The 13,496-nt window shown below is 41.1% G+C and overlaps 1 protein-coding gene across 1 annotated transcript in view; it reads left to right on the plus strand.

The window, feature by feature from the left end:
• The first annotated feature begins 951 nt into the window (after positions 1 to 951).
• LRRC72 (leucine rich repeat containing 72) overlaps positions 952 to 13,496 on the plus strand; it is a 38,873-nt gene continuing 26,328 nt past the window's right edge. Inside the window, exons 1-4 of the mRNA XM_037056247.1 lie at positions 952 to 1,044; positions 1,781 to 1,831; positions 6,163 to 6,236; positions 9,905 to 9,974. Of these exons, the coding sequence (XP_036912142.1) occupies positions 952 to 1,044; positions 1,781 to 1,831; positions 6,163 to 6,236; positions 9,905 to 9,974 (288 nt within the window). The remainder of the gene's footprint in view (positions 1,045 to 1,780; positions 1,832 to 6,162; positions 6,237 to 9,904; positions 9,975 to 13,496) is intronic.

Genomic DNA, 13,496 nt, shown 5'->3' on the forward strand with positions numbered 1-13,496 from the left:
TTAAATCAACATTTATCAAATGCAGTGTGTTAGTCCCTGACAGAAGGTTAATGATGCACAGACAGAATCCTGCCTCCGAAGTTTCGAAAGCTAGAGGGGAACCAAATTCATGGAAGTATGTGAGAACATGAGATGGTTTTGGCAGAGGCACCAACAGAACTCGGGGAGACATCAAGTCCTAGCCAAATAATGGCTTATCTTACCCATTTTCTGCCAGAGGAAGGACTTCAAGCTGCTGAGCCAATATCCACTTACTCTTGGCCAATAAAGTCAGCAGAGTGTTCCTTTTTTCTGTGCCCCTGGATCCTAGGGCGCTTCCGTACTGCCACCTTACCTGCATTCCAGGGTGGGTCTGAGGTGGGGCAAGGGAGGCACTGGCCTTGGTGCAGAAATGTGAGGTGGCACCAAAACCTCAGCAAAATAAAGCTAAATGGAATGTTTGTGTAATTCATCCACGATGAACAAAACGTTAAAATGTTGAATAAACAGAACTGATTTTTTTCTTTTTGTCCCGGGCTCTACTACGATTCCACAGGGCACTGCTTCACCGCGATCTTCCACACATGGCCAGTGGCCCTCAGCCACGTCTAATTTTAAGAAACCTAAATTTTCTGATATCTGATCTCAAATCAATAAAATGATTATTACTGGGTGACTACCGTTGGGGTCCTCTGACCCACTCTGGAATAGGTGATAGATCACCCACTTCACCAAGTTCAAAAAAGCACCGCGCGCAGGCGAACACTAGTGTGTCCGAGGTACCACGTGGTGGATGCTGCGAGGACCCCAAGCGCAAACGTCATAGAAGTCAGGATTTGGCTTCAAATCTTCCCTGGTTTGGATTGGCTTTTAGTTGGCGAGATTGCGGTAACTGTCGGTAACAGTAAGAACACTGAACCGTGGGGCCAAGCTGGGTCAATCATAGGTGCCTCTGGCCTCCCTGGTGTCCTGATGACCCAGGACCTGAACCATCTGTCCCGCGCCTTCCGACGCCGAATGAGCCTATCAAGGCCTCCAGGGTCTGCCCTGGAGGTCAGCCGCAGGGTAAGGGCACCTGGTTCTCCGGACTCACGGCCCCTCGGGTCCCTGCCCGAAAGCCCCAGCTGGCCTAAGGCTGCCCCTGGGGCCCGTGGCAGAGAGGGTGGGGAGCAGCGGGGACCCCAGACTTCCACTGGAGCTAGAGGTCTGTAATCTCTTCAGTAGGGTTTTGAGGCTGCCCCTGGTCCACACTAATAGAGTTAGGACCTTTTCCTACCCTGTACTTACCATCTGCTGTGTATGGCAGTTTAGGGATTAGATAACAAAGCCACAAATTTGGGCCTTGACTCTCCAACATTATATATAAATAATAAATATATATTTATCTACATAAAGATACATATATATATTAAACCCCTGAAATGTTGTTCCCTTAAAGTACAAATTGAATAATATTTTTGATGGATAATGCAAACAACTGAAGGCAGTTAAGTAATGGCTTAAGGAATACTTGAGTGGAAAACATGTCAAAAATATGCAATTTAGGAGCTAGCAAAGTGTCCTAGGGTTCTGGGACTTGTCTGGGGAACCTTGGGACTACCATGATTAATCAAAGCTGAGATTTCTGACATGAATAACCTGTGGTGCATGTGTGTTGCATGAAAGTATAGGAATGCATCTGTTATTACAGAACATAACTGGTCAGAGAGGATATTTTCTTCCAGGGAGTTGGTTACAGGCATCCTTCTCCTTGGATTTAACGAGCCCACAATTTTCAAACTTTGTTTTCTGCTTTCTCTAGATCCGAATTCGTCTGGCAGTGGAGGACGCTGCTGCTGTCCTCCCTGCTCCAGTACTGTCCACACCCCGTTTCTGTGTTGGATTTTTTTTCCTGGTTTATTAACCACTGCATTTGAAATAATGACTTTCCCTCCTCATCAGCTTACTGAAATTCCTCCCCAGATGCAATACCTTTCTGGGCAATGGTATCTATCCTCTCCCACTCTATGCAACTACAGATTCAAATTCTACCTTCTTGAAATTCACCCTCTCCCTTCCTGTCGTCTTTTTCCTTCTCGTGCTATCTTTACAGCCGCCCCTCTTCTGTCCCCTTTCTGAGCCTGCTTCCCTCCTCCTCTTTCTAAAGGGAGTATTTTACCTCTTTAGAGGCAGTAATCTTACCTCTGACGCACTCTCTCCTCTGGGCTGGCCTGACTTGCAAGGCTGTGCGTACCCGCCCTGACATCTCTGAGGAGGGCCCCTCGTCCGTTTGCAGCTTTCTGCCGGACACCCTGACCTCTTCATTCTACCAGCACCTCGAGGTCAGCATTTCTAGGCTGAATTCATCCTAACAGTCACTTTCTCGTCATCATGTCATTCATGTTATCTTCATCACCTGTGACTCCCCTTGCCCTTATGCTCTGCCTCCAGTAACTTGCCAGTTCCCGTCAGTTCTCCCTGTACGCCCCATGACATATCTGCTCACTGCTCAGTCCCACTTGCCGCTTTCCCAGGGCAGGTTCATTGGCTCTTGCTTTGATTTTCCAGAGGCAGCTTGGCTTCCTGTCTGCATTCTTTCTGCACCCCAGGCCCTCAGACATGTCTCTGCAAGTCACCTTCCTGAAGCCTAGCATTTTTTTCCTCATCTTTTCTCCAGTTTAAAAATGCTGTCCTACTTCCCTGTTGTCCCAGAATTTAGTCCAACAAAGGACTAAATTCTGATTTTAAAATAATTTGATAGTGGATATGATTTAAAAGCATGATGTAGTTGTCATGGGAAAATCAGAAATTTGTTGGACTTAATGAGTTTGCTATGCAGTTAGTACATATATTTCATATACATGTGCATATGTCTTATATATTATAAAACTAAATTAATTTTAAATTATAAGTTACATAAACTATGTGATTTTAAGCTACAGTTCTTAGGCCTATAAATGTTTTGTTTATGTACTGAGCATATTCTTTGATCCGAAATTCCAAAGTTAGAACAAACAGTCTGACCCCAAACCACCTTTCTTAATTTATTTCTCACAATTGTCTTCCATGCGCCTTCCACTGGAGCCAAAGGCTGCACTGCCCTGCACTCCTCGAATTTTCCTCCCGCGTCTTCTCTTGTCTGTATTTACTCCCCTCTGACTAAAACACCCACCCACGCATTCTATGTCCAATTTCTCCTCACCTTTCAAGTCCACCCCATTGTCAGTCCCACCCCGAAATCTCAGAGCTCCCGGGCTGGCTGTCATTTCTTCTTCCTCTGAACTCACCATATTTTCTTTTTGTCATAGCCCTTAACAGCCTTCTTTTACAGAATTCTTTGCCCCTTACCTCTTCTACTAAGAGGTCTGCTCCTGAAGAGCAGTCACCTTACCTAGTTCATTGCCATTTACCAGCTAGTCACAGGCTACTCACAGGCTAATCACAGCCTGAACTAAGCTAAGAACTCAATAGTCTATCATTCAATATCTGTTAGGATATGCTATTTTCAAAATGTTCATCTGAAAAAAATGCTATTATGTGCAGCTGCTATGGAAAATGACATGGCAACTCCTGAATAAATTAAACATAGAACTACCTACCATATGATCCAGCAATTTCACTTCTGAGTATGTATCCAGCGAACAAAGCAAGAACAGGGACTCAAACAGATGTTCATACAGCCGTGTTCATAGCAGCATTGTTCATGAAAGGTGAAAGCAGCCCAAGTGTCCATTGATGGATAAGTGGACAAACAAGGTGTGGTATATACATACAGTGGAATATTATGCAGCCTTTAAAAGGGAAGGAAGTTCTGAAACACACTAAAACACAGATGATTCTTGAAGACATTATGCTAAGTGAAATAAGCCAATCACAAAAATACAAAAACTTATGCCACTTATAGGAGGTACCCAGAGTAGTCAAATTCATAGAGATGGAGTATAGAAGGGTGGTAAGGGCCAGGGGGGATGGGGAATTAATGTCCAGGGGACGAGGGCCAGGGGGACATGGGGAATTAGTGCTTAATGGGTGCAGAGTTTCATTTGAGGTCGATGAAAAACTTCAGGAAATGAATGGTGGCAATGGCTGTGCACCAATGTAAATATGCTTACTGCCACAGAACTGTCCAGTTAGAGTAATAAATTCTATTTTATATACATTTTACCACAATTAAACAAAAATACTTCAGGGAAGGAATGCTCGTTGTGCTTCTTAAGATGAAAGGACTACTCTGCTAGTGAGGCTGTGTGTTGACTGGAAACTGGAACTGCTCCACCTGCGATTCTCTGAAACCTGAAACTCCTTGGCGAGCCTTTGTGTTCTTTGGCGCTTTGGCACTCTGCTACCAGATTTAGTTGAACTTTTAGGTTGGAAAGAAACATACTGTGATAAAAATCTGTATCAACAAACAATTGATTGCACCCATGGTTTACAAATTATGCTGGGAGTTTCAATTTCCCTTTTCATCTCTTAATTTTCAAAATTTGATTTAAATCTTTAAATAGTCATTCCATGGCTAAAATGCTCAAATTGTGTATTCATTTCTGATTACTTAATATGTGCTTATTGTGAAATATTCAAACATTATTAAAAACTTTATTTTTATAAGGTGAAAGTCCCCCAATGATAACTGTTGTTAACAATTTGGAATGTGTGTGTTTCATGTACATATAAATGTCATTGATAACAAAAATATTGTTACTGAAACACATATATTGCCGACATTTTTACTTAAAAATAGATTTCTAATATCAGTATATGTCTAGATATCCATCTCGTTATAGTTTTAAGCTACTACACAGTATTCTGTTATGAAGCTATATTTTAATTTAACCCATATACCAATTAATGGGGCATATTAGACAACTCTGATACTATATGCTGAAGTGAGCAATAATATTCATATTTTGTTTTGTGTGTATGCACCACTGTTTTTCTGAGTGCTAGATGTGGAATGGCATATCAATTTAAATGCACATTTATGATTCTAATAGATAGCTGCATTTTAATAGATGGCTGGACTTTAACATCTCAGTACTTTGGCACAGTTGCGATTGACCATGTGTTTCTACGATACCATAGAAGTTGAGATGTTTCCGTTAAAATACCCAGATGAAGATGTGTAAGCCTGATGTATTGGGTTTTCCAAGCCCCAGATCCAGCTTGCTTGTCAGGGTAACAAAATACCTTGATGGAAATGCCTATACCTGAGCCAATGAGTTCTCCAAGCCTCAAGATTCAGCTTGTATAACAGGGTAACAAGGAAAGTTTTTAGGAATATCAATTAGCAGCTGCTCCCCATCCCCAGGATATCTACTTTCGTCACTTTAGATATTTGCTCATCTCATTAAATCTAACCCATCTGAAAGTCCTCCACTAAATAACAAAACCATTGTCAAAGTTTCATAAACCACTTACTGGCATTACAACCTCACCACCCACAACAAATCCCAGCTGAAATTTTTTGATTGTTTTGACTCTGATAATTACAATGTTTGTCAGATTCCAGAAGTACAACGATTATACTATTCACTTTTTTGTTGTGTCTTGGGAGGTTTAGTCCCTCATGGAAAATTATGATTTACATTTCCAAAACAAAACCTATGGGAGGAAAAATTGCTGCTTCTTCACCAAAAAATTCCCACGGTTCAAGCGTGTTAGTAATTCATGAAAATTGAAGACATGATTCCTTTGCAAAGAAAGGAAAATGATGTTTATTCACTCATTTATTCATTTGTCTGACATTTATTGAGAATTACAGGATGCCAAGTGCCCATATGATAATGTACATTATATTCTACTTCCTTCACCTCCAACGTTGATACTGAGAATCCTCTGTAAATACGGAAAACCTATCAAATACAAATTCTTTGTGTTTGAAGGGGCATTTAAGAATATTTAAATACTAAATTACCTTGTAGAGAATCAAACACTTGTTTTTTGAGTATATGTACAAACACGCATTTATTCTCTTTGATTAAAATTTATTTACACATCTGTTCCCAGGATTAAGGATAGGGAAATTCAACCGCAAAATGATTAAATAATATATAATTGTAGTATTAGAATTTATCGGTTTAGAGTGGTTGCCTCCATTTTCACCTTTCCTTTGATCTTCTGTAGACATTATTGTTATGGACTGCAAATGTCTCAGTATTTTTGCTCAGTGGAATGCGCCTTGACAGATTAATTACATGTTATCAGGCAGTTGAAGATCAACTAAGGATATGTGGCCACGAGAGGGATGCAGATGTCTCTGAGCTGTTCCTTTCCCAACAGTAAGTGTATTCTCTTTATGTCAGAAATAAAAGAGTGTCGATCAGAATGTTTCACAGATTCAAGTGTTCTTGTCCAGTCCCCCTCCCTGCAAGGACTGAATGGGTGTGTACCACACTCGAATGACGTTACTACTCATTGGACTCACAGTCTCTGTCAACGTATTCAAATGAAGGTGCTAAGTTTGAATCCCAGCTTTGTCTCTTCTAGCTGGATGGTCTTTGTCAGGTGTAGCAAATGAAAATATGGAATGTCCAGTTACATGAGACTTTCAGAGAAACGAATATATAATTTAGTATAAGTATGTCCCACACTGCATGTGTTGTCTCTCTGGAATTCACATACTGGGCCTCCTGTATTTTACCTGGAAACCCTGTTGCCTGCTTATGTATAACAATACCACCTACTTCACAAGGTCGTGGTGTTGTGGTGAGGATTCGATGAGTTAGTAGAAGGTAGGTGAGGGATCAGTACACAGTAAGCACCCAGTGAACATTGGAACAGTTAATGTTATTACTTCTATTAGAGAATAATGACTCATTATACTTCCATACTATAAAAATAACCCCTAGCTGATAACCCCTATACTAATTTTACTGGTAAGGAGGAAAATACTCTCCTTTTCGTAACAACTTCCTTTGATTCTAGTCCGACTCCCCAGGTGGCACAGTAAAGCCACCGTGCTATACAGAGCAGCCACCCTGCTCACAGGAACTCGAGCGAAAGAGGAGCAGGAAGTGACGGGTGGGATTGGACTGACCGCATTTACTAGCCAACAAGTGACACCTGTGCAGTCACAGTTGGCATTTTAATAACAATGATTCTGTTCCTGCTCTTCTTTTCCTCCCTTCATGTTGTTTGTCTCCATGAATTCTATGTATTTAAATACACTTTTACCTTCCTACGCATCTTTAATCTGTAGAACTCAGTTATTCTTTAAAGGACATGTTCTACTTTATCAATGAAATTAATAACTTTACCTCTGATAATTGGAGGAAATCCTGTATTAATAAACACGTGTCTTTTGTTTTCTATAAATATTTCTTAGTTTATTACTGAAGAGAAAAATGTTTATCTTTGTAGTGGCCCAGAATGTCTTGGGAGCAAGGGAATAAATACCTGGCCAATTTAATATTTTTAAAACCATACATTTTACAGTGGAACAGGTGGTATATAATTCTGACATCATGCTTTGAATCTTTCTACAAATCACTTAGTTTTATACTAACAGATATTTTGTGTGGTCAAAAGATTGTACCTCGGCCTTTCATGATTTGACCTCAAGGGTAAGTAGATTACAAAAAGATTTAAAATACTAGAAAAAAATTAGAAATACTGATCTTCTAACAATGGGTAATGAGTGTCTTCTCAACTAAAGGACAATGCATTTTATACCTCAAGAATAATAAGTCATCATTTAATCCATCTGCATCCAAAAAAGAATATTTCACAATTGGGACCCCAGTAAACTGGGGTCTTTGCCTGTCTCTGTTGCCCTGAGGAAATGAACAGCATCTTACCAATGACTTCTTGAATAGTCCCTGAGAACATGTGCTGTGACAGATGTTCTGGAAAGAATACTACCAGGTCATCAGTGTAAAACAGAACGCATTAGAAGTGGCTATTTATGAAAGTAAATCTACTGATTCAGGTAAAGGTCATCCACAGGCGCTACAGTGACTGACTATATAGTTACTAGGGAATGAGACATACACGGAGTCTGTCAGTTTTGCCCCACATATTATATCTCATTTGTACTCTTTATAATAGAAAGACACGGCAGATACAGCTGTAACTCTGTAACTAAACTTGGCTTCACCAAGAGTGGGACAGAATAGCATGATTTGTCTCCTGATGTGATGCAGTAATTACCACCCGTGTAACTGAAAAAATGATCTACCTTGAATTTAATCATGAGAAAGCAATCAGACAAATCAATAATGTGAGACATTCTATCATACAACTGTCCTGGACTCTTCAAAAAGTCAATGTTAAGTGGAAAAAAGGAGAGACAGTGACTGTTCTAAATTTAACACTAAGGGATTCTGCCAGCTGAAGAAGCAAGGAATGAATATTGATGGAATTATGGGTTTAAACAAACTGAAGTATAAGGGCAACAGGTACATTTTGAATATGAATAATATATCAGATAATATTAATTCAATTTAATTTTCTTAGATGTGATAGTAGTATCATGGTTATGCAGGAGAATGTCATGTAAGGGATGTGCAGGAAGTATTTAGGAGAGAGAATACAGCAATAATAAGTTTGCAACTTATTTTCAAGTGATTTCCCCAGGAAATTAACAGCCAATAAACAGGTATATTATATAGGTAAAAGAGAGTGAGTGTGAGTGTGGCAAAACATTAAAAATTATAAGTGCTATACAAGCATTCATTGTACTATTCTTCAACTTTTCTTAGATTTAAATTTTTTCAATATAAAAATTTGGTGACAGAGGTTTCTTTTCTTTAGAAATGTTTGCATGATTTTAAAAAATATATTTGTTTAAAAAACGTGAGAAAATAATTAGCCCCTTAGTGGCTCAGGTTAAATAAATATAAATATGAAAAGATGTTGCCACAAATGTGTTAATATAGGTAATATTAATTAACATTAATATTTTTAAATTGCCTAGAAAACACTAGCACGCAGGATGTGCCCTGTGTTTGATAAACAGAGACATGTATGGATGCATACTCAGCCTGGGCCCGCGAGATCTGCCCTGAGACACAAATGACATTTGAATACTCCAGCCCACAGTAGTGACTCAGAGGGTTTGCCCTCTTTGTTGGCAGCTCCCCTTCCCCACCCGTCTGTCCCTCTGTTGAATGAGCTGCACCAGTGCAAGGCCCAGGACCACTTAGACAGCTAGAGTCCTGCACACTGAAAGAAGGTTGGGCAGCCCTGGCTGATGTGGCTCAGTGGACTGAGTGCTGCCTGTGAGCCAAAGGGTTGCCAGTTCGATTCTCAGTCAGGGCTCATGCCTGGGTTTCGGGCCAGGTCCCCAGTAGAGGGCGTGCAAGAGGAAACCACACATTGATTTTTCTCTTCCTTCTCTTTCTCTCTCCCTCCCACTCTGTCTAAAAATAAATAAATAAAATCTTTAAAAATAAGAAGGATGGGCAATATTTTAACCCTTTATTTAATAAACAGCCAAGGGAGAATAAAACACGTTATTTAGTCTCTATCTCTTGATGCACTGCAATCTTCATGTCTTAAACCCAGTCTGGCCAAGATCTATCTGGACAACCCCAGAATAAGAAGCCTGCAGACACTGCTGAAGCAGGAGCTAATAGTATTTCCCACACTTACTTGTGAGTAGTACAGTATCTTTTGCACTAATTTTTTCCCTCTCTTTTTTTCCTCTAGCCTCAGTGAAATCCCTTTTTATGTGATCCCAATAAATTCAGTCATAATGAGGTATAAATTTCCACTAGTGTGATAAAGTATTCCCCTTAACTGTTTGTTTTAACTGGCTAACAAAATCTTAATTCAAATGAATGAAATTTTAAGGACAGAATTTCATAAATAAGCATGTAAATGTGCCAGCAATTTTGAAAGAACAAAAAGAAAGGTTTTTCAGTTGCTCCAAAGTCATGCTATATATCCTGTCTAACACCTAAGTGAACTAATCACCGCAAATGTTTACTTTCTTTTTATTTTTCAGGGAACTGACAGATGTCATTGATCTTTCTAGGTTTAAAAATTTAAAATACTTATGGCTACATCATAACAAGGTAAAATTACATTTAATTTTTAAATGGCTCTATAATTAAATTACTATCTTAATATGTTTTTAATAGAGCTAATCTTTTAAAATTATATCATATTGATTATGCTATTACAGTTGTCTGATTTTTCCCTCTTTAACCCTCTCCACCCAGCACTGCCTACTCTCTCAGGCAGTGCCCCCACATTGGTCATGTCCATGGGTCATGCGTATTAATGCTTTGGCTACTCCATTTCCTATACTGTACTTTACATCCCCATGGCTATTCTGTAACTACCTATTTGTACTTCTTAATCACCCTCACCTCTTCATCCATTCTCCGCCTTCCCTCTCCCATCTGGCAACCTTTCAATAACTAAGTTTTTTCTTGCGTTTAAGAGTCTCTCTTTATCTTTAACCTTTGGCCTTTTAATCATTAAGTGTCTTGGAGTGGGCCCCTTTGCATCCAGCATAATTTGGACTCTGCTCTTCCTGGATTGCATGTCTATTTCCTTCACCAAATTAATTAGGAAAGTTTTTCTTTCACTATTTTTTCAGACAGATTTCCAGCTTCTTGCTCTTTCTCTTTCCCTTCTGGCAACCCTATGAGGTGAATGTTGGACCTCTTAAAGTTGTCCCACAGGCTGCTTATACTATCCTCATTTTTTGGATTCTTTTCTCTTCTTCTTATTCTGATTAGTTGTTTTATGCTTCCTTATATTCTTTTTTTTAAAGATTTTATTTATTTATCTTTAGAGGGAAAGGGAAGGAGAGAAGGAGAGAAATATCAAGGTATGGTTGCCTCTCATGAGTCCCCTGCTGGGAACTGGCCTGCAACCCAGTCATGTGCCCTGACTGGGAATCAAACCGCAACTGTGTGGTTCGAGGGCCCGCATTCAATGCACTGAGCTACACCAGCCAGGGCTATGCTTCCTTATATTCCAAATCATTGATTTGAGTCTCAGCTTCATCCACTCTACTGTTGTTCCCCTGAGAATTGTTCTTTACTTCAATTAGTGAATCCTTCATTTCTGACTGTATGTTTTTTGTGTTGCTGAGGTCCTCACTAAGTTCCTTGAGCATCCTTATAACCAGTGATTTGAACTATGCATCTGATAGATCACTTATCTTCATTTTGCTTAGCTCTTTTTCTGGAGTTTTGATCTGTTCTTTCATTTGGGCCATGTTTCTTTGTCCCTCATTTTGGCAGCCTCTTTGTAATAGGTAAACCTGCTTTGACTCTGTGACTAGGTAGTGTGGCCTGATGTAGTAGGTGTCCTGTAGGGTCTGGTGGCATAGCCTCCCCTATCACCCAAGCAGGGTACTCAAGGTGCACCCTTTGTATGGGCTGCATACCCCCTCCTCTTATAGTTGAGCCATGGTTGCTGTTGGCAGATCAATGAGAGGTATTTACCGAGGCCAATCAGCTGCAAGAACTGGCTATGACCACTGACCACCAACCTCCGCCCTCCTCGGAGGATCAGCTATGCACAGGCAGGGAGGTGGTGCTCAGAAATGGTCTGTAGCTGTCCCCTGGGGTTTTCAAGTGGTGGAGGCAAAGGTCAGCGTCCATCTGTGTTTTGCCTGGGGCTACCCCGACTGAGCTGTAAAGCAATCTGAAATGGCTGCCACTTAGTGAGACTTGGAGATTCCCAGGTGAAGTCAGGCTGTGACTAATCTGGCTCCTGCTAGGGCTCACTGAAGCCAGCTGTTGCTTGTTTAATAAGATTTGGGAGCCAAGACCAGCCATTCTTATGGAAAAGCAGCTTGGGCGGGCCCATAAATTGGGTGAGTTAAAGCCTCTGGGGATCTCTCAGAGGGGTCAAACAGTGTTAGCTGGGTTGATGGAGTTTCAGATGTGGCACCCACCTACGGGCTCTGTGTAGGGAGGGCCCAGCAAAGGAACAACGGCCTCTGCTTGTCTGGATGCCATTCTCTCCCTGATACTACTGGTGCCCTTCAAGCTGCTACCCCAGTGCTAGAGCTCAGAGGGAGTGAGTCTGAGTAGGTGAGTCCATGTTTGGGTTCCCCAAGATCAACTGCTTAGGGCTCCAGCAGCCTCCTCCTTGACTCAACCCCTGCTGATTTTCACAACCAGAAGTTTTGGGGACTTATCTCCCTGGCACTGGAACCCTGGACTAGGGGGCCTGGTGTGTGTCTAGGTTTCCTCACTCTTGAGATATCCCTCCCAAATTTTTATCTATCTGGGTGTGGGGTCAACCTGTTCCATGTCCACACCCCTCCTACCAGTTTGGATGAATGTGGTTTCTTCAATTCTGTAGGTCAGACTTCCATTCAACTCAATTTCTGACCTTCCTGAGTGATGATTGTTCTATATTTTAGTTGTAATTTTGATGTAGTTGTGTGGAAGAGGTGAGCCATGTCTGCCTACATTGCCATCTTGACCGGAAGCCTCAACAGAGCTAATCTTTACAAGTATTTTATATATTTAATTTAAACTTCAGTAAGAAAGTTCATATATATATATGTATATATACATATATATTCATACATATATATATGTATATATATATATTAAATAAAACAATTGGTGAGATGCATTATACTGCAATTGCTTTTGTCTCCCATGTCCTGTCAAAGCTCCTCAGATGAGGTTACTCTTTCCCAGCCTCCTGGGAGAAAACCTGGAGAGTCCCAGAATTGTTCTCATTTCCCCTATGCCAATCAAACTCTTACAATTCATTGGAGTTATAGTCATAGTTCAGAAATGACACTTTCTAAAGAAATATATTAATCAGCTTTCAATTTTCATTTATAAACAAGATCCCCTACCTTTCCTCCCCTATCCAGCTAGGCCTGATGGCAGGTGGCTGGCTGTCTTCTTTATTACTAGGGAGGAGTGGTGAGTTTTCCTTGCTTCTCGCCTTCACCCCAATCTTCTCCATGATTGCTACGGAATGGGGAGATGTGGAGGTAGAGGAAAGGCAAGGGAGAAACAGTCATTTCATTTGTACCCTCTGGTGCTAATAAATGTTCAAAATTGATTTTTTTTCTCTTACTGGGTTGTTTGGAGTCTCCCCTACTAGGTTACTTCAACTGTTAATTCCTCTTTGCCAGCTACTTCTGACCACCCCTCACCTTTTATCCCATTAGTACTTACACCTGAGGATCTCCTGGCCTTGGCAAAATACGCTCTGGGGGTAGGATCCCTTGTGAACCGCCCCAGATCAACACTCCCACTGGGCAGTTCCCACGACCCATACGCCTTTGTCCTGCTGTCAGAGGTAGAAGGGGTTGGTTCCCTTCCAGTTGCTGCCCAAGCTCATCTAGCCTCCTCGGGAAGGACCGGGCACTAAACCATCATGTCACCACCTGCAGGGGACACCCTTCAGAGTCACTGAGTGTGGCCCTTGAAGTTTCTCTTAGAGGCTAGTGTGTAGGAGGCCACTGCCGCCCCCACAGTGGGAGCCTGAGTGTGGCGCCACTCTCTCTCCAAGCCAAAGAGCAGGACTGAACTAAGTACAAGCCCAGTCAGTCACCATCACAGGTAGCAAGTCAGGAACTTATTCTCAACTTTCAAAATTCGCCT

The sequence above is a fragment of the Sturnira hondurensis genome, unplaced genomic scaffold, assembly GCF_014824575.4.
Source record: "Sturnira hondurensis isolate 20B ecotype Veracruz unplaced genomic scaffold, ASM1482457v3 Scaffold0008897, whole genome shotgun sequence".
NCBI lineage: Eukaryota > Metazoa > Chordata > Mammalia > Chiroptera > Phyllostomidae > Sturnira > Sturnira hondurensis.